The sequence below is a fragment of the Salvelinus alpinus genome, chromosome 25 (genome assembly GCF_045679555.1).
Source record: "Salvelinus alpinus chromosome 25, SLU_Salpinus.1, whole genome shotgun sequence".
In the NCBI taxonomy this organism is placed as follows: domain Eukaryota; kingdom Metazoa; phylum Chordata; class Actinopteri; order Salmoniformes; family Salmonidae; genus Salvelinus; species Salvelinus alpinus.
Window position 1 is genome coordinate 14,040,368 of NC_092110.1, and position 24,800 is coordinate 14,065,167.

At 41.8% G+C, this 24,800-nt stretch overlaps 1 protein-coding gene across 2 annotated transcripts in view; it reads right to left on the bottom strand.

Moving 5' to 3' along the window:
* cdin1 (CDAN1 interacting nuclease 1) overlaps positions 1-19,713 on the bottom strand; it is a 70,929-nt gene extending 51,216 nt beyond the window's left edge. The window contains exons 1-6 of one of the 2 annotated variants that reach the window (XM_071365692.1): positions 19,653-19,713; positions 19,229-19,347; positions 5,537-5,582; positions 4,484-4,548; positions 3,716-3,776; positions 112-184 (exon numbers count right to left, since the gene is read on the bottom strand). In XM_071365692.1, the coding sequence (XP_071221793.1) occupies positions 112-184; positions 3,716-3,776; positions 4,484-4,548; positions 5,537-5,582; positions 19,229-19,329 (346 nt within the window). In that variant the 5' untranslated portion in view covers positions 19,330-19,347; positions 19,653-19,713. Of the gene's footprint in view, positions 1-111; positions 185-3,715; positions 3,777-4,483; positions 4,549-5,536; positions 5,583-19,228; positions 19,348-19,461; positions 19,602-19,652 lie in introns of those variants that run through there. The other variant, XM_071365694.1, reaches the window with a different exon arrangement.
* Between the last annotated feature and the right edge of the window lie 5,087 nt (positions 19,714-24,800).

A 24,800-nucleotide genomic window follows, 5' to 3' on the forward strand; every position in this document is an offset into this window, starting at 1 on the left:
AGAGAGAGAACTAAAGAGAAAGAGAGAGAGAGAACCAGAGAGAGAGAAAGAACCAGAGAGAAAACTAAAGAGAGAGAACTAGAGAGAGAGAGAGAGAAAGACCCTACTCACACACACCGCCCTCCTGATCCTGAAGGAACCTGTCCACAATGACGCGAGCCATGAGCGCAGGGGAGAGGTCCACCTGTGATGGGGTTAAAACAACAACGGGGAAGAGTGGGTGAGTATTATGTTGTTAAGGGATCTAGATAGTTCAAATCAAAACAGAGCAGGGGAGGGGACTTTGCTTTTCTCCCTCCACAGAGAATGGCACAATTGTGAGACATTCAAGGACATTCCCACAATTTTGGATCATTTGGGTGCGATTTTTTTTTTAAGAAGTAAGAATGACTCCATTGGAAAAACATTGGCTGTCCGTGTTGGGTTGACATCACAGACATAATGACATTTCTAATGGGGCCAAATTACAGTAGGCCTATATTGTGCTGTTTTACAACCTTGACCCAACTGTCGACAGCAGCCCTAACTTAAATTTCGTTTTTGGGAGTCTTCCTTCGCACTAATGTTTCCTTCTGGAACAAAAGGGCTCTTAATATAGCCAAGCTACCAGCTTGAAATGCCTTCACCTCTATCGAGAGACATGGAAGGTGCAAGTCACATCATCTGAAATGAAAAGGGCAACAACAAACCCATCCAACCTAGAGACACAATCAGAGCTTTAACCATATGAAGATTACTAAGGCAGAAACACAGGACAGACCAGAGGGACGGGAGCTGGTAACTACAGTACAATGCCTAATATCACAGGCCCTGGAAGAGGAAGAGGAGAGGACCTATGGCAGAGCCCGTCTTTGAAGGGAAGGGAGGCAAGACACCTTGAGAAGTGAGAGGGCTGCAGTCAGATGGAGATCAAGGCCTGACAGGTAGAGGAACACTAATGACTGATTTGGGGGCCTGATTAGCAGTGTGAATCTGACAACAAGGTATCTGGTATACAACCTCCCAGCCCACTCCCATTTCATTTCTCTACTCATTCTGCACTGTTGCCCCATATACTGTACAGCTCAGAGTGTCAAGACATAATGATATGTACACCAATTGTGGAGGCTAAAAACAAAACATCTATAAACAAGAACTCTGAAGAGCAACAATTTGAGCAAAAAAGTTGTATTTTCTTATTTCTTTGGAAACAAATTTGCTAGCTTCCGAAATGTAACAAACCATTTGGGAAATAACACAAAAACATGCAATTTGGACAGAGTTAATATAGCACAATATAAAAATGGAAAACACATGAAATGACAAATGACCTAATAACACCATTGCCTTAGTAATACACAAGCGTGACTAGTAAAATGTGTGCAATTTCCAGCGACTTTAAGAAACCGACTGTTCTAACAGCCAGGGAACATTTTTCTCTTGTTAGCATAATTGGGCCCCAAAGTGAATTTGCTCTTAGCTTGTTTAGAGATTGTAGTGTTTCATCTCCTCTGTGATCCTTCCTGCTGGTGCTGGAAGCAGATTGGCTCTCCACTCCACACAAAGACTTTAAGACAACGCCGGTAGTATTTGTTAACCATCTCCATAATTCTGAATACAGAAGGCAGCTAGCTAAAGACCAAACATGTCTATAATTATTACAGAGGTTAGTAGACAATCTTCATCTTCATTAGGGAGGGAGCTCAGACAGCGTCTGTGTAGCCTACAGGGCTCTACCTCTCTCCATCTCTCCCCCTCATCCAAGACGCATCTCCCTCTTCTATTCACATCAACCCTTTAGATAACGAGAGAGCATCCCATCCCGAGTAACCCACATCAGCTCTGACACATGAGAAATGGCGACATTACCCACGCTGGCCCAGCCTGCATAAGGACCACCTGATTAGTTCAGGTACTTGCGTCTCCCTAATTTTCATATTAATCATCAGTCCATCTCATAGCTTCTCAAATCGCAGCACTTCATGAGTTTAACATGTGACTAAGATTCACAGGCCCTTGAATGCCTGCTGAAAAGAATTACCGTTAAAAAGAAAACCTCTGCAGCTTTGGTTTTATCAGCCCCTGATGCTAAAAGGTGTCACACTCACGGACAGTCTAATGCCGTCTAATGCCTGTTGCCTTAAGCATATGTGTTTAACTGACCTTCACGAAGCACCATAAAAAGGTAAGAAAATCAAAAACTTTTATATAAAAACATATAAGCATAGCAGAATATTTCAGGGGGAAGAAAGATGATTAACATTGATGAAAACTATTTCCCCCTGTTGGAGAGAGTGTATATTGTCACATAAAGGGCTGAAACTAGATCAATTAGCTGTCTGCGAGAGCGTGAGTGCTTGGTTTAAATGTTAAGTAGCGTATTAAAATGACAGTTAAATGGTTCATAGACAGTTATCTCCGACCTGAGTTTAATCCTTTGAAAAAAAATCATATGTCTATTAAATGGAGAATGAATAATGACAGTTAGCTTTGAGGTGCCACTGATGCATGTGAACTATTCAGATTTAGAAAGGGAAGCATGGAATCTCATTGCTTGGTTTGAAGCATCTGCAATAAAAATGTTGATTGCCATTTAAAAGAAGGTTTAAGGGGACAGACAAATATGCTTTGAAATTGCAAGTCATGAACTGAGCAACATTGTTGCTGTTTTTTGATCGAGAGGTGACTACATTTCATGTTTTTCTCCATTACCTAGATACCTGTGGCAGAAGCAACACATGTGAACAAACATGATCATTATTGGAAGGGGATATTAAATCCTCATCTCTGCTATTATCTGGGTAAACATCTAATTCAGGCTTCTTGTTTCATCAAGCCTTCCGCTACATTTTCCCATGGTACTGAGGATGTGGCGGGTGTGAGAAGAGCTACCATAATAGCATGGCATCTTAGGGCTCCTGTACCAAACACCTTCTACCTACCCATTAAACCGTGAGACTAACGCAATGTTAATTGTTCATTTGCTGACTGGCTGCAATGCACAGGAGACACCAGATAGCGCAGAGCACATTCATTCTTGTGATATGTTGGAGCTTGGCCGTGTGTAACCCTTTAATACTCACAGCACCAAGACTGTTTTTAAAACAAACACCAAGCGCTTTCACACACCATTTCTGAAGTGAATAAATCCCTCACTGTAACCTATGATCGGCCAAAACATAATTCATACTCTGACGTTCGACCTAACTGGTACATGTTCAATTAGCATTACATATTTTGAGTTGTAAGAAAATGTATATTATTGCAAACCCGAAACATGTAGGCTTAAGTGGGTTGTATCTGAAAGGTTGTATCTTTCTTGGGTATCTTTCTTTCTTTGGTGCGATTGGAAAATGTGCTGCCCGAATAAAACAATATTGTGATGACGGTGACCTGCCTGTACCTCACCTGTCTGCAGTTTGAAGCAACTGTGGCAGTTTTGAATGTCAATTATAAAAATGACATAATAAAGCACAAACTATTTTCACATCTGCGTTAAAGGGGATAAAGGACTAATTACATTAAATAATTGGTTAATAGACCGGACCATTTGTCCAATTTTCATAATCGCTAACAGACAGGGAAAAACGATTATTTGAAACGCATTCAGGGGTATTCAGGGGATAATTATGTTTGTACCAAGATTTGCTTGTGTGCACTTCAAATGGAAAATAAAATAGTAGAACATCAAGTGTGATGGGGGGAGGGGGGAGACATATAGGTTATATGACATTACCTCATTGGCCAGCTCCAAAAGGACAGGGACAGAGGGACGTGCCTTGGCTTCGCTCAGGTACCTTCATTATAAAAAAGAGACAACAGACAGCGGTGAAAAGAATAACAGCCCACAAAGGCAGACAGAAGGGGAGAGGTGACGAGACCAGGCCAACCAAAACATGTCAATGTCCCTGATGACTCCGGCCTCAGTGGCATTTGGCAGGCTTGCTGTGGTTAAAACGGCAGTGCTTAGAAGACTCAGACTTCCTTTAAGCCGGCCAAGCGTGATAGTTAGTTAGTCAACTCCTCTCAAAACAGCTTTTTCCCCCCCTCGCTAACTGAAACCACCAAAGCTCCCTCAGATCTTTCCCAGATCATCTCTGAGGTTTGTTGTTATATAAGTGGATTAGAAGTGCATTATCCAGGCTTCGTTTCCAACAGAACAATGGCTTAATAAGCTAGAAAAAAGGCTGATTGTGATATGCGAAGACGCTTTCTCAGACTTCCCCTTTAGCCTGTACAAAAAACCAACGGATTTATTAGTTTAACAGTTAACAGAATTAGGGATAATCAGCCCATCACAAGCCTGTGTAAGCCAAATGTCCAACTGCTGTTCTCTCTTTTCAGCAGGTGCATGTGGAGGTCTGGAATGAATCCTAAAGGTGGTGATTTGTTTGGAGGAGATTATATCTGTCATGGAGGCCCACCTACTCTCAGCCCTGTCCACTTCCTATCATGCAACATGAATGATTCCCTTCCTGGGCGGGGGTGGGGGGGGAGACCGTACCTTTGGTAGTAGCTTTCAATGCAATCTGGGGCTTGAAGCCTTGACATGGTTCTTTTGGTCCTTTTCTGGAACAAAGAGTACATATAGTGTTACTAAAACGAAACGCATTTTATTTGAACACAAAATACAACATATTATAATGGTGTAATTATTAATAGCAAATTATAAATAAATACGCTTGCTAGACATTATACACATGCTATAGCTGATATCCATATGGTAAACTTGCTATCCATGCAATACAGTACAAAGACAAAGCTTTTCTTTCCCCTGAATCACTCCGCCTTGGGTGCTCTATGGTATCGTGTATGAACAGGCTGTGAGAGAGGGGTCATAGTAATTGAATCTCAATAAGTTTGCCCAGGGTCTCACAGCGAGTCAAGGCAACCTTGTTCAACCCCCTACTCAAAACCTTGTATTCATTTCCCGCCTCGCTCAAACAGCGACCTATTCCGCCGCCTGCCACCCCAACGTAACGTATTTCCATCATGCAATTCAATTTGAACCCATTTTAACCAGAGGGATAGGAGAGAAAGAGCATTGCTTAAAAAACGACTTATTTAAAAACTACTACACAAAAAAATGTAATTCCGTGGAGACGTGCGGCGTGACTGACACCTGTCAGGGGGATGATAAATGACTCCATTTTCTGCCTGTGCTGCCTTCTGCCACTCGCGGCAGCGGTCATTTATCATCATCCGCTGTCAGACGTGGAAAGCGGCAGTGACAGTGCGAGTCAGCAAACATTTAGCACACGCAGCCGCACTACACGGGGAAATGATTATTGTCAGAATAATAATGGTTTAGCATAATTTATTACAGGTCCACCAAATAAGCAGCGGCTAGATGTTATTAGACAGATGGATGGGAAGGCTTGGCAGACATCCACAGACTCAGGCAAGCAGGGCCCTCCACGTGAAAGAGAGGAGGGGGGGGGGGGGGGCATCCTCCAAACCAATCAGAGAGCTGGCAGTTCAATTACAAAGAAATAAAAGGACATTCATCATTCAATTAGGCACCTGTCAGGGATCACAAAGGAAGAAAAATTCTAACCTGGTACTCCAGGGAGAAGATGCTCAGAAGAGTGGACTGCGAGTGACTGGAACAAATAAAAGAAGGACAAAGTTAATTACCAGAGTGCATTGCACAGAGACAAAGGGAGAGAGAGAACCGCTTCAAAGCCAGGGCCAGCTCGGCTGCCCTGTAATCTAAAAGAACATGAAAACAAGTGTGGCAAAGTTGTTCCAGATGAACACCTCGGACAAAGGATTCCTGCCACGATGGTCCGGCAGCAGGGGGAGTGGAGAAGGGGGAGGTTGGTGTGAGTGCTATGAGAATAGAGAAAATATAGTCTAGCTGGAGATTTCTTTCTTCTCTTGCTCACACCAAATACCCCCCCCCCCAAACACAGTAGAACAGAACATCGTCAATTCATTGTCGTTATTTTGAGTGCATCCTGGTGTAGAAAACCACAGAGACGATATCGTTACCTTGTAGCCGGGCTAAAAGGCACAAACATGAGGGAGAAACAAAGCAAATCCATGTAAATAATTGATGGGGTTCATTTCCATTAGCAGTACAGGGAACACAGTGCTCAGTGGCAACATATTGAAATACATTTTGTTAGCGATGAGTGAGCCTTCTAGAAAGAACTCATCACTAACAAAATGTATTTCTAGGAGCGTGTGTATGTGAGGGGGGGGGGGGGGGGGGTTGCCTCACTATCAGTGCTGGCCTATGGGACGCTCTAGAACATTCCCAGTGCATCTGATGGGCTTTGAAAATATTAACTTTCACGGCAGGAAGCTGAGACTCCCAGGAGTCGGTCAATTCCACTGGTTGCCATAAGCTACATTCATCTCCAGCTCTAGTCAATGTTAAACACCTGGCAGTGGGGGGAAACCTGGGAAACAGGCAGCTCCGTCAGGGATTCTCCCCCCCCCCCCCCCACCCACCTAAATCTCCCTCCTTTCAATCAAAAATATTTAAAGCAGTGACAGATTTTTTTCTCTCTAATTGGACAGTACAAACATTCGCCCACACATCAACACATCATGCACGTATAGTACCAAAAAAAACACACACACACAGAGAGAACGATGGTCTCCTGTGGTTTTGTGTCTCCATATACCACTCTCAGTACATTTGATTGTTAAATTTAATAGACTTTTCTTTACAAGTCACCTGAGAATGGTATGTAAATACTGACTAGAAGCCCTAGCTTCCTATAAGCATTGAAATATTGAGTCCATATTGGCCATCACTGCAAACCATGAAATGACCATGTGACATGTAAACAACGCCAGAGGAATCTGAAGCATTGACTTGTGTCTATATCTTAATAAAAAGGACTACAGCACTGGAATAGTTTAGTAGTTTATAATGACTATAGGCCTAAACCCCGCAAAAACCTCAATGTTAACTTCTCCAGATGTCAGTGGTAAACAGTTTTACTGCTGTGACTGTGGAAGGACTAGGAGTAATGCTCAACAATGCAAGTCTCTAGCGCTGGTCCCCGTCATGTGGACAACCATCAAAACCACAAACTACTACTTTTCAAAAAGTTAAGACAAGGAGAAAAAAAAAATTACATATGACAAAATTAAAAAGGGTCTCAGAGAACGAAAACATGGAGGCTGCCCCAGCCTTAATTTACAACGATACGTAGGGACCACTGCAAATAAATGAGCCATTAAAATCAGTCAACATATGGACACTTAGGGGAGATTTTTTTTTTATATATATATAAAATCTTCACCACTTCAACCTTGCACCTGAGCATTTGAACAACATTACAGCACTATTCTCTGAGTGGGACCACCTCCTTCCCTCTGCTGAAACAGACATCTGTTAGGTTTTAAATGGATTACTCTGTATAATGAGCGTGATTACTCCCTAATTGCTAAATCTTTACCCTGTTAAGTTTAAAGGGACACAAACTGCTTTTAATATCTGTGAAAACATATCGGTTTCAAACAGCACGGTTACCATTTTTTTGGAAACAGGGTTATGTTTTTCTTTTTCGCTTCTGTCTGCGATGCTTTTCTCCCACCTGGAAACCGAGTGAAAACACTGAATCGAAAGAATGAAAACATCTTGTTCCAACTTCCAAGTTTACAAAAGATAGACATGGAGAGCCAAATTACGAGACAAGGGAGGTGGAAGGGCAGGGCTCTCGATAACTGGACACAAACCAAGGCTTGTCCTGAGTTTATAGAATCTGCCAAGGTGTTACAATGAGGCAATATTCTATGTTGCCTTTCCACATGAATAATAAAGTTATTGCAGGCTTTACATTAATGTTTAGGCCTATTCAACCTGTGCTCTCCTGGTGAACTACGCTCACTTCATGGTAAAGAAATGGAGCCACGCGCAGAGCCTTACAATAGTGGTCTGATCTCCCAGCCTGCTCAACAGCAGAATTACATTTACCCACACTCACCGCTCGCTCTGCTTCATAAGAGGATTTTTGACCCTTCGGTGGCAGCGATAACACACACATTGATGTAAAAACAGAGGCATTTCACGACAAAGGAGGAGCTCAACCAGATTCTATTACCTTGTCGTTAGCTATGACTCCAAAATGTGTGTGTACCCATTCAATGTATCCTAACAAGAAGGATCCTATTGCAGAGAAGGGGTGTATGGCGACGGGAGATAACAGTAACAAGGCACATTGGTTTATTATACTATCTAATTTCATGCATCAGTATGTATCTAGTAAACAAACCAACAAAAGCCAACAAACAGGATAAGGTAAATAAGAGGAGGAGGAGGAGGGGGCAAGCAGCTTCATTACTGGCACCATCTTTCTTTCTGAGTTTCTTTCCCATGGAAAGCTGGGGTCAATAACAATGTCCAGTGTCTAGGCTGACCTACAAAACCCGACCCCTGATTACATCTGTAAATACGCAGGCTGATGAAGCCGTGTTTCTTAATAGAGATGGAAGCGGACTCGCCATTGCCTCTTCTCAGTTGACCATGTCATGATGAACCTCTGGAGTGAATACAGCGACGGTTTTGACATCACCAACACAGTCTGCCTAACAGATACTATGGACTGGGATATCACCCTGATGCTGATGATATGTCAATCTGAAGAGGTAACGATTACATTGTGTGAGGTGAGGGAGGCAGTGACCCAGACACTGACCCACTGGGAGTCAACATTTGGTCAGACTAGCTGCAGCTATATTATGACTGTAGTGTTGTTTAGCCAATAGGATAACACTCATTAAATAGATCATGCATAGTGTATATATTAAGGCGTGGCTGTAATTGGATGAGTTATATGGTATAGTTGGCCTATTCAGAACCATCTAAATCATCATCAGCAACTTGAGTGTCGAAGAAAAACATTTAATTAAGAAGTTGCAAGGGTCAAAAACATAATTGGAGACTGACACAATGACCTCTCCGGAAAAATAGGAAAACAGAATCCATCCCAGCGGCCTTGAATTGTGAACATAGAAAGACAGAAGGTTAGGAAACAGAAGAGTGGTTAGGGAATCATTGTCTCTCTGTGTAATTACCCTTCCCCAGCCCCACAACCCTAGACAGCCACATTAATATGCACAGAGCCCAAAATAGTAGGGCTCCGGATTTGATTAAAACAATTAGGACGTTCACTTTGTTACTACGCTGCTAGGACTGTCTGTTCACGTCTAGAATTCACCATGGGATATATATTATTCATCCCCATGTGTTGAACACTTAAGGCCTATACGTTGTAGGACACTGAAGAGTGTATTAGATTGTAAATAACAAAATTGGGTCTGCGTATGCTGGTTGGGATATGTTGTCAATGCTTCAGGGTCCCCCAACGCCCTCGAGGATGAAACTAGTCTGGGATTCCTTTTTTTACGCCATTATTTTTCTCTAGTATGACATCACATATAGTTCTGAAAAAAATGCACCATCATAATACAACCATTGAAGAGGCAAACTGCTTTTAATCAAAAACAATCAAAAACGTTTAACAAAAAAACCAGCGGTGAAGAGATTACCACCAGATTGCCTCGCTAGCTAATTAATTGAGGGCATATACTACAAGCTATCAATTATTTTCAGAATCTTCCTATTTACAAATAATTAATTATAAACGATAGCAGTCATTCCCCTAATGAAAGCCACCTGGCTAATGGCGTGGGTATCATATGCTGTGACAGTACTTAGCATTTGGAGCATCTAGCCTATATGTAGAGAGCGGTGCGTGTCGTGACTCTTCAGGGCATGAAGCTCACCGAAGCAGGGCACATTTTTTACTAATGACTCCAAGGACATTTGGGGGGGGGGGGGGGGGGCGAAAAGGAAAGTCTGTATGAGTGTCGGTGTCAGCGTTTCAATGGTTGACAGTATATTCAAGTCTGATTAAGCAACTGTACCTTCATGGTGTTGATATTATGACCTATTCTCAGTGACATGGTCGACAGTGGAATGGCTAGAAACAATTAAAGATGCATTATCCGATACATGGATATTATATTTTGTTATGATCTCTGTGAAAAGATATCTCACACATCTCACAAACACATTCTCTTTCCCTTAAATTATACATTGTGTAGTGAAAGAAATATAGCTGGATGTGCTTTTTGTTAAATACTCTGCATATGCAAATCCCTCTAATTACACATGCTGATAAGAGGGGCCAACATCTGTTTGTCACCAAAGTCTACCATCATCAGCAAGACGGAATCAAGAGGGAAAATCCTTAACGTACAACTGTGATACATTTCCACAAACCACATAAACAAACAGGCATCTCAGAGTCATGGCGTTCCAAACAAATACTTGTTTATGAACAAAAATGTTTACCATTAAAGTTGTTTTCCTTCATTACAATTGCCTATCTAGAATGGAAAATGTTCATGTCAAAACTCATGACATCAAATTTAGCAAAATGTCATCTTGATGTTAAACAGAAATGTTTTCATTTTCTTGTGAAGATATCTTTAAATGTTACCACATACAAACATAAATCACCACTGTGGTTACATTATGACAAATGCTCCTTAAAAGAAATGAAGAGATGTGATGAACACCAACCAGACGCATATTGAAAACCAACCTAGAGACAAGTCAAATATTTCATTGACAGGAGAACAATCCAATTCTACTCTGTGGCTTCAGAGTGATTGGAACCCCCAGGAATGAACCACAACTCCCATCAGCACCAGGGAGCATCAATACTACAGACAGGATGGGAACTCTCCTTCTCACTCAGAGGAAGCCCTAGCCTACTGGAGCTCCCTGTGGGGGAGTTTCACTGTGTGGACAGAGCCAGAGACTGATGTAACAGAAGCTCACAAACATGGTGTCTCGCTAGAGCTGTCCTGAGTGTCCAGGATCTCAGGACTTTCATGTAAATGTGGTTAAAATATTGTGGCTCATAATACCATCACAGACCTAATTATGATTTGTCATGAAAGGTAGTGGCCTCTCCATATGTGATTCGTGACAAACTAAGTTCTAGCTATTAAAAAAGGCACGTTACTATTGTTATAGCGCAACTACTGTCATCATGGCAGTCTCTGCAAACTCTTGTGGAAAATTGAAAATGAGGCCTTGGTTATCCATCATGCAGCAAGTCTGGTCTGGCAAGAAAACACATAACACTGACCAACAGCCTGCCTACTCTCTCAAGCACAACTACACCACTTGTACCATTCTGGGCAATTTGTTCCATTCTTCTCTTTGCAATTGATCCCAGTATGCAAACAGATCCCGGGGCTACAGTCTCCAGCATAGCTGCGTGTGTGTTGTTTATCATTTTTGAAAAGGCACACTTTTTATTGGAGTAGTTTGTCAGTCTGCTATGGAAAACCGTGAATGTTGTCCACTTTCATTTAGTTTTCCTCTCCTGATGTTGCCGTCAAAAAAGTTACTTATGCACTAAATTACGGAAAATGAAGTAGCCTCCTGCCATCATTGACAACACTGTCTTGCGATTGGCAGCAGTTTATTGGAGTACTTTTTAGCACAATGAGCCAATGCATTACAATTTGGGAAGCTTCCCGAGGCCAGAGCAACACATCCCAGAGAGGAAGCATATTACTTCTCCGCTTCCTAATCAACTAATTGATCACATCTATTATTCATGAGTTCCTCAACCTGACATCAAACTGTAAACTCAGCATAGTCTCACTCCTCCTCTCTCTCTCTCTATCCTCTCTCTTCCTCCAATCTCAGCAGTCTCACTATTTCCTCATCTCTCCCCTCCCTCCATTCTTCCTGACCACATAAACCCGTTCAGTTCTGTGATTAGTCTCCCCGGCCAGCGGCCGCATCCCAGCCTGCTCCAGACAGCACTCCTATTGGCTAGGGGGTTTTCACCCACAAGCCCCAGCTGCCAGCTTGTGTTTTGGTCTGAGCCGAGAGCCAGAGGCGTGTGCTGTGGTCAACCAGACCAGGGGAGGCGGAGGCTGCTGCTGAAGCGCTAGGTGGGCTGCTAGGCTAGACCTCACTACTGGCCCATCTGGCAGCCTCAGAGACAGACCAAGACCAAGCCCTGGCTAATGTCATCACCACATCCAGGTTGAGACACCCTCAGTTAAAATGGCCATGCTAGGACACATTCTTAGGATAGAATGAAAAGACTATACAGAGAAACAAAATAATGGAACAATGAAATCTAGCCAAAATATACTATATTTTACAGTAAAAAATGTAAAGTTATTATGTGATTCTACACTGAGCAGAAATATAAAAACGTAAAGTGTTGGTCCCATGTTTCATGAGCTGAAATAAAAGATCACCGAATTTTCCCCTACGCACAAAAAGCTTATTTCTCTCAAATTTTGTGCACAAATTAGTTTACATCCCTTTTAGTGAGCATTTCTCCTTTGCCTAGATAATCCATCCACCTGACAGGTGTGGCAAATCAAAAAGCTGATTAAACAGCATGATCATTACACAGGTGCAACTTGTGCTGGGGACAATGAAGGGCCACTAAAATGTGCAGTTTTGTCACACAACACAATGCCACAAATATCTCAAGTTTTAAGGGAGCATGCAAATGGCCTGCTGACTGCAGGAAGTTCCACCAGAGCTGTTGCCAAAGAATTGAAGGTTAATTTCTCTACCATTGAAGGTGCCTCCAACGTCATTTTATAGAATTTGGCAGTAGTTTCAACCAGCCTCACAACCACATGTAACCACGCCAGCCCAGGCCCTCCACATACAGCTTCTTCACCTGCGGGATCATCTGAGACCAGCCACCCAGACAACTGATGAAACTGAGGAGTATTTGTCTGTAATACTGCCCTTTTGTGGGGAAAAACTAATTCTGATTGGCTGGCACTGGCTCCGAAGTGGGTGGGCCTATGCCCTCCCAGGGCCAACCATAGCTGTGCCCCTGCCCAGTCATGCGAAATCAATAGATCAGGGCCTAAAGAATTTATTTCAATTGACTGATTTCCTTATATGAACTGTAACTCAGTAAAATCCTTGCATGTTGCGTTTATATTTTTGTTCAGTATACGATCACCCAAGTGTTAGAGTTTTCAGAGCTATTTAGCAAGGAATGTTTTCATTGTGTGTTGCCATGTGTGAACAATCCTCTTCCAAGATATGCAGTAGTTTAATTAGCTAGCCTCGTCTCAAGAGTCTCAAAGTTTGAAGTAAAAATCTCCCACAGAGCTCTCAAACAATGGCTTCAAAAACAGTATAAGGACAAAGTATTTATTTAGCAAAATATGTGCCAACTGAAAATAGGGCAAAACACAGAAACTAGAAATAAAGAGGACAGCGTTTGTCAACAATGTGACCAAAATCAACATGATTTTCTATCCTCTTTGTGTAAAGCTGAGCATGTTAAAGCAGAGCGAGCGCAGAAGTTAATTAATGAATAATACCACATCCTTTATTAACTGGCATGTAATAGAGAAACCATAGACCTAATAAATAATCAATGAGCAAAGTCCTCCCCAGCCTGAATACTACCATCAAAAACAAAGTGACTCTAGCCAAGAAATCACCATATCAATGACACATGCCACAACAACGCTGGCCTCTGATTCCTCCCCAGATCACGCTAGATAAACCCCAAATAACAGAGAAATTAACAAATGCTTGACATTTGCTCAACATCCATTATTCTGACACGTTTTCAGAATTTCAAAAGGCTGAACGCATGTTTAATCAACATTCATATTCCCCCAGCGAGCCCCCGGCACCATATTGCAGCCCGCCTCACTGCTGATGAAAACGGCACATTAGGGCCCGATTCGAAAACGTTCAGGGACTCCACACTAGGGAACTGCTGTGTGTGTGTGTGTGTGTTAGTCCCATTATTTTTCCCCACTTCCACACCCTTTCTCTCTAACTCAGAAGAGCCATATGCAGAATAAGCTGAAAGGTGTTTTAAAGAGGGGAGTAACATTAAATCCAAATTCATTCATAAAGTAGTGCAGAAGGCCAGAAAAGTCTCTCTCTCGACAAAGAGAGCGGAGGGACTGTGGTCCCCTCTGGACCGGGGGAAGCCAGGCGAGGCCTCAGAGCAGCAGCCCATCATTTCCAATTCTAATACGTGGTCGAAAGAAAGGCCTGATGGGACTGTTGTCACATTGGCTGTGTTGAGCAATTTCCCGCCCCCACGCTGCTGCTACACTGCCTCCCTGGTTCTCATTGTAGCCGGGGCCCAGGCAGCCAGACACTAGGCAGGAACAGGGACATCCCCGGCCGGGCAGGAGGAGGGGGGGAAGGGGGGGGGGACTATTTGCATGTCCCTCCATTGTGAGCGGGGGTAAGAAGTGACAGCACCGTGTCCAATTCTTTTCCCCTCAGAACAGCCCGGGCTCGGTAGGAGAGGCCAGGCTGACAGATGACTCCCAACATCTGTGTTATGCAGGCGACACAGCCGAGGGACCACGGCCGGCACATCCCTCCCTTTCTCCATCTTTTCTCCCTCCCCCTTTTCTCCCGCTATCCCTACTCATATCCCAGCAGAAAGACTGACAGACACCCCGTGGAAATGACCTATCACAATCGTTATCGTTTGGGATTTTGATCCTCTTCCTATTGACTCTCCTATCAAAAGCAGTGAATGCTAAATGCTATTGTGAAATATAATTTCCAATTAGTTGATGTATTACAACTCAAATTCAGGGCAAACAACGTGCATATTCTGCATTTATTTTTGTGACATAGGCCTACATCACCAGTTCCATATTAAGAGTAAAGAACAGGCCTATAAGAATTCACAGTCAACAGTTCCTGCATCTAGCTTGTCATCCATCTGCAGTGAGACAGTTGTTATTAACATGACAGTCATGAAAGCACTAACTAGAAAGTAGCCAGGTCATTATACTACTTCTATCTCCATAGTGACCAGAACCGTGCAGTATTGTGATACGGGTTTGACAGTGATACCTCTCCCTGCCTGCCTGTCCCCTCTCCCTGGCACACCCCCATGTGGGTCAGTCCACTCCTTTACCCCCCTGCCCACAGTCAGGCTGGCCAGTATTTACACAGTGGCAGGGCTCCCACACAGTCAGACTGGGGAGGGGGGGGGGGATTGCCTGCCTGCCGTGCCTGAGCGCATGCTAAGAGATGATGGATGGCCTAGTCGATATGTTATGTCTTAAGAGCCTGATTTCCTGCCAGTCCAATCACTAACCCTCCAGAGCCCGGCTCAGCTGATTGGACAAGCAGAATAATTTTGCAGGCTGTGAAAACACTGCTGCCGTGCCTGTCTGTCAGGCCCGATGACAAGACTCAGGGTTTTTAAAGAGCAGGGGCCTCTCCGAGAAAGAAATAATAACAATAACGGCTAAGACTAAACAAAAGAGTCGGCACCGCTGAGAGGAGCGCTATACAGTTATCACCCCCGGAAAACAGTTCTTACTGGAAGGATAGTGGTAGTTAGAGGTTTTGGTTGAGAAACAGAAACACTGTGGGGTAAAAGATCACATTCAGAACCTAAACAAACATTACAATGATGTATACTAATATGGACAAAAAGGTGGTACATATGTAGCTGAAACGCACTTTTCACATAACACATTCTGTAAAATGCTGACACTAAGAACAAAGGCCTGCTCAAAGTAGGCTGTGTCCCCCTTGGGGACCCCAGTGCCTTCTTCTATCGGTGATTAGGGCACAATGCTAGTAGGAAGCTCCAAATCCATTCGACTTTGTAAGTGACCTCGGCAGGATCTAGCGGTGTCCTGGTGGCCTTGGGGGATTACACGTGTTACATTCAATAAAGAGCGCCCCCTCAGTGTCATGGAGAAACGCAACACAGCCATTAACCCCCGCTTATATTTCTGAACATGCAGCCAGCTACATAGTGGACCAGAGGAGAGGCTGGCTCGCTAATGTAATGAAATTCAATGCAGAGACATTGAAAAGTACTGTCTATGGATTATTTCTTAATGAGGCTGAATTTAGTAGGACATTATGAACAAAGTATATTGAAATAAATGCACACATTTTTGCCCTTAATATAACAGCCTACATAACTGAAGATGTATCTATTGCTAATTAATTACAACAACCAGTGCAATAAATAATAATTTAAACTTACTGACACGTAACACAATGAATGCATGAAAATGTGCAGTTTTCATTGTATTGATATTTTCTTTAATAAAATATTGGCTATTGACCTTGACTGGACAGACAGTACGCTGCCTACTGGTGTGGGAGTCAACAGCATGCTATGTTGCAGAGGCAGAACCTCTACTGTAATTTAAAGGCCCAGTGCAGTCAAAAACGTAATTCCCTATGTTTTCTATTGCCACACTATGAAGTTGGAATAATACTGTGAAATTGTACAAATTATTCCCTTTTAGTGTAAGAGCTGTTTGAAAAGACCGCCTGAAATTTCAGCCTGTTTTGGTGGGAGGAGTTTTGGCCTGCCTGGTGACAGCACCAGGTGTTAAATTAGTTAATAGACCAATAAAACAATTTTTTTGAAGAGAGTTACAAACCTCTCTGCCAATAACAGCTAGTTCAGGTTTCCCCTTCCCACTCAGACAGGGCTCCAGACTAACATTTTCCCCTGGTGGCACTAGTGCCACAACGTTTTTCAGTTCGTGGCACCAGCCCATGATTTGGTCGCACAATTTTTGTTTCTCTCGCTGCGTCACGCAACATAAAAATGTTGTATTGTCTTAAGTAATTTAATAAAGTGCTTTATTAAAAAGTATAATAGACTACTGAGATGGTATTCAACAAATAAGTTGTTTTATCTGTTGATATTGTGATTAAAAATATTTTTATTTGCAACCTAATACAGTGATTTCATGCATTTTCAGTTGACAATCAGCCTGTGTTTATTATTATTATTATTTTTAATGTCTCCAGAATGGTCTGATTTAATTCAATAGAGATTCATTTGCCCACATCTTTATGTGCACTAATATCATAGGCTAATTTATTAGGGGCTAATTAACCACCTAAGTGAAAACTCAAAACCCATTAACTAGATTACTAACATAAAAAATATATATATTTTTTTTTTCTTTCTCACAAATTTCTAAAAAGCTATTTTTGCTTTGTCATTATGGGGTATTGTGTGTGGATTGATGTCACTCAGATTTTTTTTACCAGCCTAAATATTTACACCAAAAACCCAGATGGGCATGCTTTGTAATGTTTCTAAAACCATAAATGTATTACTACACTGAACAAAAATATAAACGCAACATGTAAAGTGTTGGTCCCATGTTTCATGAGCTGAAATAAAAGATCCCAGAAATGTTCCATACGCACAAAAAGCTTATTTCTCTCAAATTTTGGGCACACATTTGTTTACATACCTGTTAGTGAGCATTTCTCCTTTGCCTAGATAATCCATCCTCCTGACAGGTGTGGTAAAACAAGAAGCTGATTAATGATCGTTACACAGGTGCATGATCGGCATGATCGTTACACAGGTGCACCTTATGCTGGGAACATTAAAAGGCCACTCTAAAATGTGCAGTTGTCACAACACAATGCCACAAATGTAACAAGTTGAGGGAGCGTGCAATTGACATGCTGACTGCAGGAATGTACACCAGAGCTGTTGCAAGAGCGTTGAATATTCAATTCCCTACCATAAGCTGCCTCAAATGTTGTTTTAGAGAATTTGGCAGTACATCCAACCAGCCTCACCACCACAGACCACATGTATGGCGTTGTGTGGGCGAGCGGTTTGCTGATGTCAACATTGTTAACAGAGTGCCCCATGGTGGCGGTGGGGTTATGGTATGGGCAGGCATAAGCTACGGACAACAAACACAATTTCATTTTTTCAATGGCAATTTGGATGCACAGAGATACCGTGAACGAGATCCTGAGGCCCATTGTCGTGCCATTTATTCGCCGCCATCACTTCATGTTTCAGCATGATAATGCACAGCTCCATGTCACAAGGATATGTACACAATTCCTGGAAGCTGGAAATGTCCCAGTTCTTCCAGGGCCTGCATACTCAACAGGCATGTCACCTACTGAGCATGTTTGGGATCCTCTGGATCAACGTGTACGACAGCATGTTCCAGTTCCCGCCCATATTCAGGAACTTCACACAGCCATTGAAGAGGAGTGGGACAACATTCTACAGGCCACAATCAACAGCCTGATCAACTCTATGTGAAGGAGATGTGTCACGCTGCATGAGGCAAATGGTGGTCACACTAGATACTAACTGGTTTTCTGATTCATGCCCCCACCTTTTTAAGGTATCTGTGACCAACAGATGCATATCTATATTTCAAGTCCTGTGAAATCCATAGATTAGGCCCAAAGAATTTATTTCAATTCACTGATTTCCTTATTTGAACTTTAAATCAGTAAAATATTTAAAATTGTTGCATTTATATTTTTGTTCAGTGTAGTAAGGTATGTTACATTTTGTATAGTATGTATTAACTGTTGGATGTCCAGCATCCATTTCATATGATATGTTAATTACAATTTGTTTTAATGTTATGAATTTCCAAAACGTATGATATGTTACAAATTCCAATTTATTGTGGGCAATGTTAGCTAGGTGGCTAACGTTAGCTACCACTAGGGGTTAAGGTTAGGGTGCAGGCCTGGGCAACTCCAGTCCTCAGGGGCCTGATAGGTGTCCCACTTTCCCCAGCCCCAACTAACACACCTGACTCCAATAATCAACTAATCATGATCTTCAGTTAAAAATGCAATTAGTTTAAATCAGGTGTATTTGCTAGGGATGGGGGGAAAATGTGACACCAATCAGGCCCCCAAGGACTAGAATTGTCCAGGCCTGGTTAACTAAAACGGTTAAGGTTAGGGGAAGGGTTAGTTAACATGCTACTGTAAGTAGTTGCAATGTAGCAAGTAGTTACTAATTAACTATAATTGTAAAGTTATCAGTGATGGGATTTGAACACACAACCTTTGGGGTGGCTAGACGTTCGCGTTATACGCTCACCCAAACACCCTCTTTCTTTTGTCTTAAGTAACTCTTATGTAAACATACCAAACGTAACATATAATTAATTAGAGGTTCCTGGTTTACTATGTTACGTCCAGTCTATGAGACCCGCCTGTAGCACTACCTAGCCTACTTGCTAACACTCACATGAGGGCGAAGCTAGCATGGCTATCCGAATTATCGTGTTATGTGGAAATCCCGTTAGCTATGGAATGTGCCGAAAAGCTCGTAACAGCTTCGAGCTACACAATTATGCAGGGATAGGCTCATACAGCAGGACAACAAGCATCAAGGACATAACAAGAGTTTATGACAATATCAATAGGGTAAACTATATTGAAACATGCATCACTTACTTTGGAAATCTTTGCCTCAGTATCGTCATACACTGACGCGTGGGTCTCAAATGTTCGGTGCATTTCACTATCTCCTTGTATTCAGCTCGAGACAGCTTCATTTTTAATCATCTGCGTGGCTAAACAAATAGAAGACAAGACAACAATCAAAAACGTGCAAGTTCTGATATCAGCTCGCATTGGCAAAATAAGCTATGAAATTGCTTGCTAACTAACGTTAGCAGTTTAGCTACCAATGTTGTTCAGTGTATCAAACTCTTTCAAATCGGTCACATAAACGACAGTAAATAGTCCGCTAGTTTAATAATAGCTACTGCATGCAATGCTAAGTCAATATAATACAGGAAAAAACAATGCTATTTTCCAGTAAAACAATGTTATTACAATAAATGCAAGGAGCACAATACACTTCCTGGTTTCTTACCGCGAGAAAGTTAAAACATACACGTCAGTATGAACAGCCCTCCTATTGGTCTATATTGCAGGAGCTGAGTATACCGGCAAGGGATAGGCTCGCTACGGTCTTCGCTTCAGTGATTCAATACCAACAACAGCACTATCAAACCTAAAAGACCTGGTTAACTTTCTTTGACAGATTTGGAAAATATCACCTGTAATATCATAGCAATACATTCGCATAGGTAGGAAATGCATACAGTGGGACAAATTATGCTCCATTCAAGACCAATGCATGGTACTCTTTCATTATAATGAATTATATATAGTAGTAGCCTAAACAATAAATGGAACCCTACAGCAAAATAAAAAACACATTTTTATAATTCTGATAGCCTAAAATAGCTGAATTGAAAGGGAAAGCATACTTAAAAAAAAAAATTTGGGAATAAAATACATTCACTTGGAACGTTTTTCACAACGACAACCTGAATAATTTTTATATTTTTATGATTATCTGGAAATTAAACTATCGATTACAAAACTGCCTATTATAAACTGATGTCCTCTAAGTAGTAGAGTTGTACACCCCCCTCAAGCATAGCCATGTATCAACACCTTCCAAAACCCTGTAATCCTCTTTTTCTGCCAAAGGGTGATTTAAAGGGATTTGGAATTAAAGACAGGAGATCTGGATTTTTAGACATGAATACAAAGTGGATTCCTTTTAACTCCAAAACCCCAGCGACATCTCAAGCTGTCCTTCCCCACTGACTCCAGATCAGGTTCCATATGAAGTAGTTTAGAAAACTTTAGTCTTTAAAAGTAGTCTTTGGTTGGGGCACACTTTGGCTCTTATGAAGTCTGGAGGGAAAGTGTAACAAGTTAGAGTAGGTGCTGTGGGGCAGGCAGGCATCATTTATTGATGTGTTATATCTTCTTTCATTTGAGCTCTTCATAGTTTATACTCCGAGTGTCCGTGACAGGAACACTTAGCTGGGATTGTGAATAATGATATACTAGACAACACTAAGAAGATTTGTAAAAGCAGGGTATTGAGCTTAGTGCAGAAGTGTGTGCCTGAAGTGAATTGCCCTCTTTATTTTGGGACACAAGCCTACACAAATAATAAAGTATTCAGCCTATTATTATACTGCAAATATCATTCTCAAAATGTAATATCATATGAGTACAGACATGATCTATGGCTAAAATATAATATAAGTATTTAAAACCAGTGGTACTCTGGTTTTAGGGAAGTTGTGGGTAGGCCTAATTGTATTTGACTATGTTATATAATGCAGGTATTGAGTGCTCTCTTTTTAAGGTCTACTTTGTCAGATCAATATCTTATTTTTTTTTTTACAATGGTCTTATTGTGTAATTAATCTCTGAGCAGTGCTAAATCATAGTCTGGCCTAATATAATCTCTCTCACACTTACACACACACACTTAATTTACAGGTACCTGATAGAAGGAAAGCTGGCTACAGCAATATAACCGAGTCATTTCTATGGTGACTATTTATTACATTTTGTACAATAGGCAAACGCTAGATTTCTTTTGTTACCCTAGAATGGTCTGGAGCTTAAATTATTATAAAACATTTCATAACTTGAATTACATCTCTAAATCACAACAAATGATAAAAGAAAAACAAATTGATCCACCTATTTTTCTTTCAAATTTTATTGTGTCCCGAATCATAGGATTATATCAATACTTTTGTCATGATATGTCACATTTTATCATAACATCACTACACCTCCAGCACATGGCATTAGTACATTGTATGAATGAACGTGGTTTTCCCTTTATGGCGAACACAAAGGTGTCACGGGCCAGCCAGACTCACTCTGACCTGACCTGTGGTGTATCAAAATAAAGCTGTATTGTTGTGGGGCAGTGTAGTATGATGGCTGTGATGAGCCCCGTTCTGGGGGTTGTGTGAACCAGCCTGGACTCGGGGACAAAAAGGGCTCAGTGCACCGTGATGTGCTACAAAAGGGAGCAGTGTACTGGGATTAGTATGAGGAGATAAAATCAGGGCCTCTGAGGCAGTCTCGTCTGATTGCCATAAAAGGCTGAGGTCAGGGGCGGCTGGAGCAGTTTACCCGTCTAGGTATCAAAGGATCAGGGGGTTTTGGTGGGGAGCAGCATGTGTAATAGGTAGTATAAAAGAGCAATGTAATGTGATGGTATAAAAAGATCCAAATCTGGAAGAGGTTGGGAAGGCAGTGTACTGTAATGGCTCCAAAGGCTGGGATCAGAGCAGTTCTGTGTTCTTGGATGTACCGTATGTACAGTGTGTGTGTGTGCGTGTGTTAGTTTGTGTGCTCGTGTGTGTGTATGTCTCACACAGTGAGAGCCACAGCAGGCTGTGACGGGAGCTAGAAGTGGAGCAAGATAGAGGAGCGAGGGATAGAGAGAAGAGCGAGGGGATGCAGGGAAGAGAGGAGAGGGGTGCTTTGGAGGCAGTGTGTAAACAGGGCAGCGGTACACACAGTGCCGTTAACCAGCTGTGAAGCCTGCTCACAGTGGGAGATGAATTTATAAAGGATGTTTCCCTCTGATATCCAGGAGACGCTGCACTGATCTCTGCTCCACGGCTCTCGGCACACCATTGTAGTGCTAGTAATGGCAATTAGCTATACACCGTAATGCCTGGGAAACATTTACATTCTGCTAGCAGCGAACAGAGAGCTTGTTTCTGTGTGTGTGTGTGTGTGTGTGTGTGTGTGTGTGTGTGTGTGTGTGTGTGTGTGTGTGTGTGTGTGTGTGTGTGTGTGTGTGTGTGTGTGTGTGTGTGTGTGTGTGTGTGTGTGTGTGTGTGTGTGTGTGTGTTCGTGTGAGATAAAGATCATGCTTCTTTATTGATTTTATCAATGCATAACTGTTTAATGCTGAGGAGGATTTGTGAGCTTCTTTAATTTCCCTTACACATCATGCTATGTTTAAGGAAATTGCACTCTCCCCCTGTCTCCTCACACATTGGACCTTACCATCTTCAATGATATTATATCATTCGCCATACGAGGTACAATTTCGTAATAGAACACCAGCAGCCATATTGTTATAATCTTTCATTTTTTCCCACTGTTTGCAGTCAGTGACTTCACCTCTCCACCACAGAAATTCTCTCCAATCATCAGGAAGTCTAGGTTTCTTAGCTCTAAAAAAATCACAGTTTAAACGTGAGGCAAGCCATAACCAGGAAATGCCTGTAGTATTAGCAAGGTATCATATTCGTGCGTTTGGAAAAAACATCCCCCCTAACAGCATGACTGCCCCTGAAAATCCCATATCCATATTTTACATCAAGGAAGACAAGACATGTGTTTTGCTGGTGCTTTCAAAACTGTTTCTTTCATTTGTTTTATTATCCTTTAATGAATTTAATTAGGGTGCAAGTAATTAAATGCAATTGTGCTCACAACACTCTCCCCCTCAGTCTCCTTGTAAATTGCTCTAAACAACATGTGCGGTTTGAACACATTTAGTGCATTAATAGGGGATAGATAATATTTGGGGATTGTATTTCACACTAAACGGCTGCACTAGGACACAAAGGTTCTTGTAGCCCAGGCTCATTAATCATAGTCAACGGGCTGCCCGGGTGCAATTTGCATGACGGAGGTGGCGGCACATGCTGCAGTTGCGCCCAGGTTGCTGGATCTGCCTTGATTTGGCCAAACCATTAAAGTCACGTCAATCACGGATAACCCAGTAATACCCTGTCTGAGGAAAGGGAGAGTGGACCCTGAAACAAACACACACAAACACACACAAGCACACACAAAACATACACAAACACACACACAAACACACACACAACATACACACCCCGGCCCCCCAACTACTGATTTCAGCTAAACTCTAACTAAACTGACACCGATAAGTTTAGAGATGAAAGCAAGTATGGATTTATTATCAGCTGAGAAACCAAAATATATATGGCTACTGAGTCTTTTTATATAAGGAATAATGGTCTCTGTTCTAGACGTCAACTAACAGCACAGTGAGATTTTAAGTATATTGAAATGGGAGTTTATTTGTACAAATATCTACGCCGATTTGTGGGTGTATTGTGTTCAATAGATACCATCCTGTATGTATAGTCAGCTCAGTAAAATATGAATACAACTCAAGCCTGTAGCCATACATATACCATAGAAAAATAAGAAATATTATGTTTTTTACTCTGGGAAAATAAATCTTATTCTTTACTCTTTTGTCAATAAAAACTTCCTATTTTATCTACCTTGGATTTTTGTCAGTGTGAGTTTTATTGTTCTGGCCCTCACAAAGCCATTTTAACTGCAGATAATTGGGTTCAATTGTGATGCAGTGAGGTTCAAAATGAAGCACATTTCCACAAAGCTCTAATCTCACCACTGGCTCCACTCGCTGAATTCTAATTATCTCGTCATGAACTTAAAAAAAGAGACAATGTTTTAATGGCTTTTTAACTCCATGAGAATCGTAGGTGTGTGTGTGTGTGTGCTTTTTGTCCCCGCTTAGAGAAAGTGTGTGTGGGGTGGGTGGGGTGGGAGTGGGGGGTGTGATGGGCTTGCGAATGCGGCTTGTGTCTATGTGGCTGGTGTGCCTCTCTACCTCTGCAGCTGAGCGAGGCTCATGCTGTGTTCTCTCTCCCCCATTCCTAATATCCTGGAGGCATTTTTCTCATTATCAAGTATTGTTTGATGTCTTTGTTTCTTGATGATTAACCGTGGTCACCACACTGGTCTGGATTGTTTAAAATGCAATTTTCGGCTCTGAAGTGTCCGCAGAGCGGCTGACTAGTGGGGACACCTATATTTTATGGAGGCTATTTTTCATTGCTAAAATGCAAAAGGACACATTTTAAACACTGTGATTTCTCCTGTGGTGCTAATATGTTTTTACTAGCGGCATTACTATGTACAGTTGCATGGTGGTGGTGTGGTAAATGAGTATATCACTGTGTTGTATACCATTAAAGATAGATGCAGGACGATTCTTCAACGCTAATTATTTTTTCTCATAAAAGGTTTTCTACTGCATACAATGCCATGCAAATGTTATTCATACTACCGATGGACTATAAAAATATACAATTATTCCTTGTAGTTTGATTATGGTGAGTTATGTCCCCTGTTTTGTGTCAAAATATGCTATTAGACCTTGAACATGTCC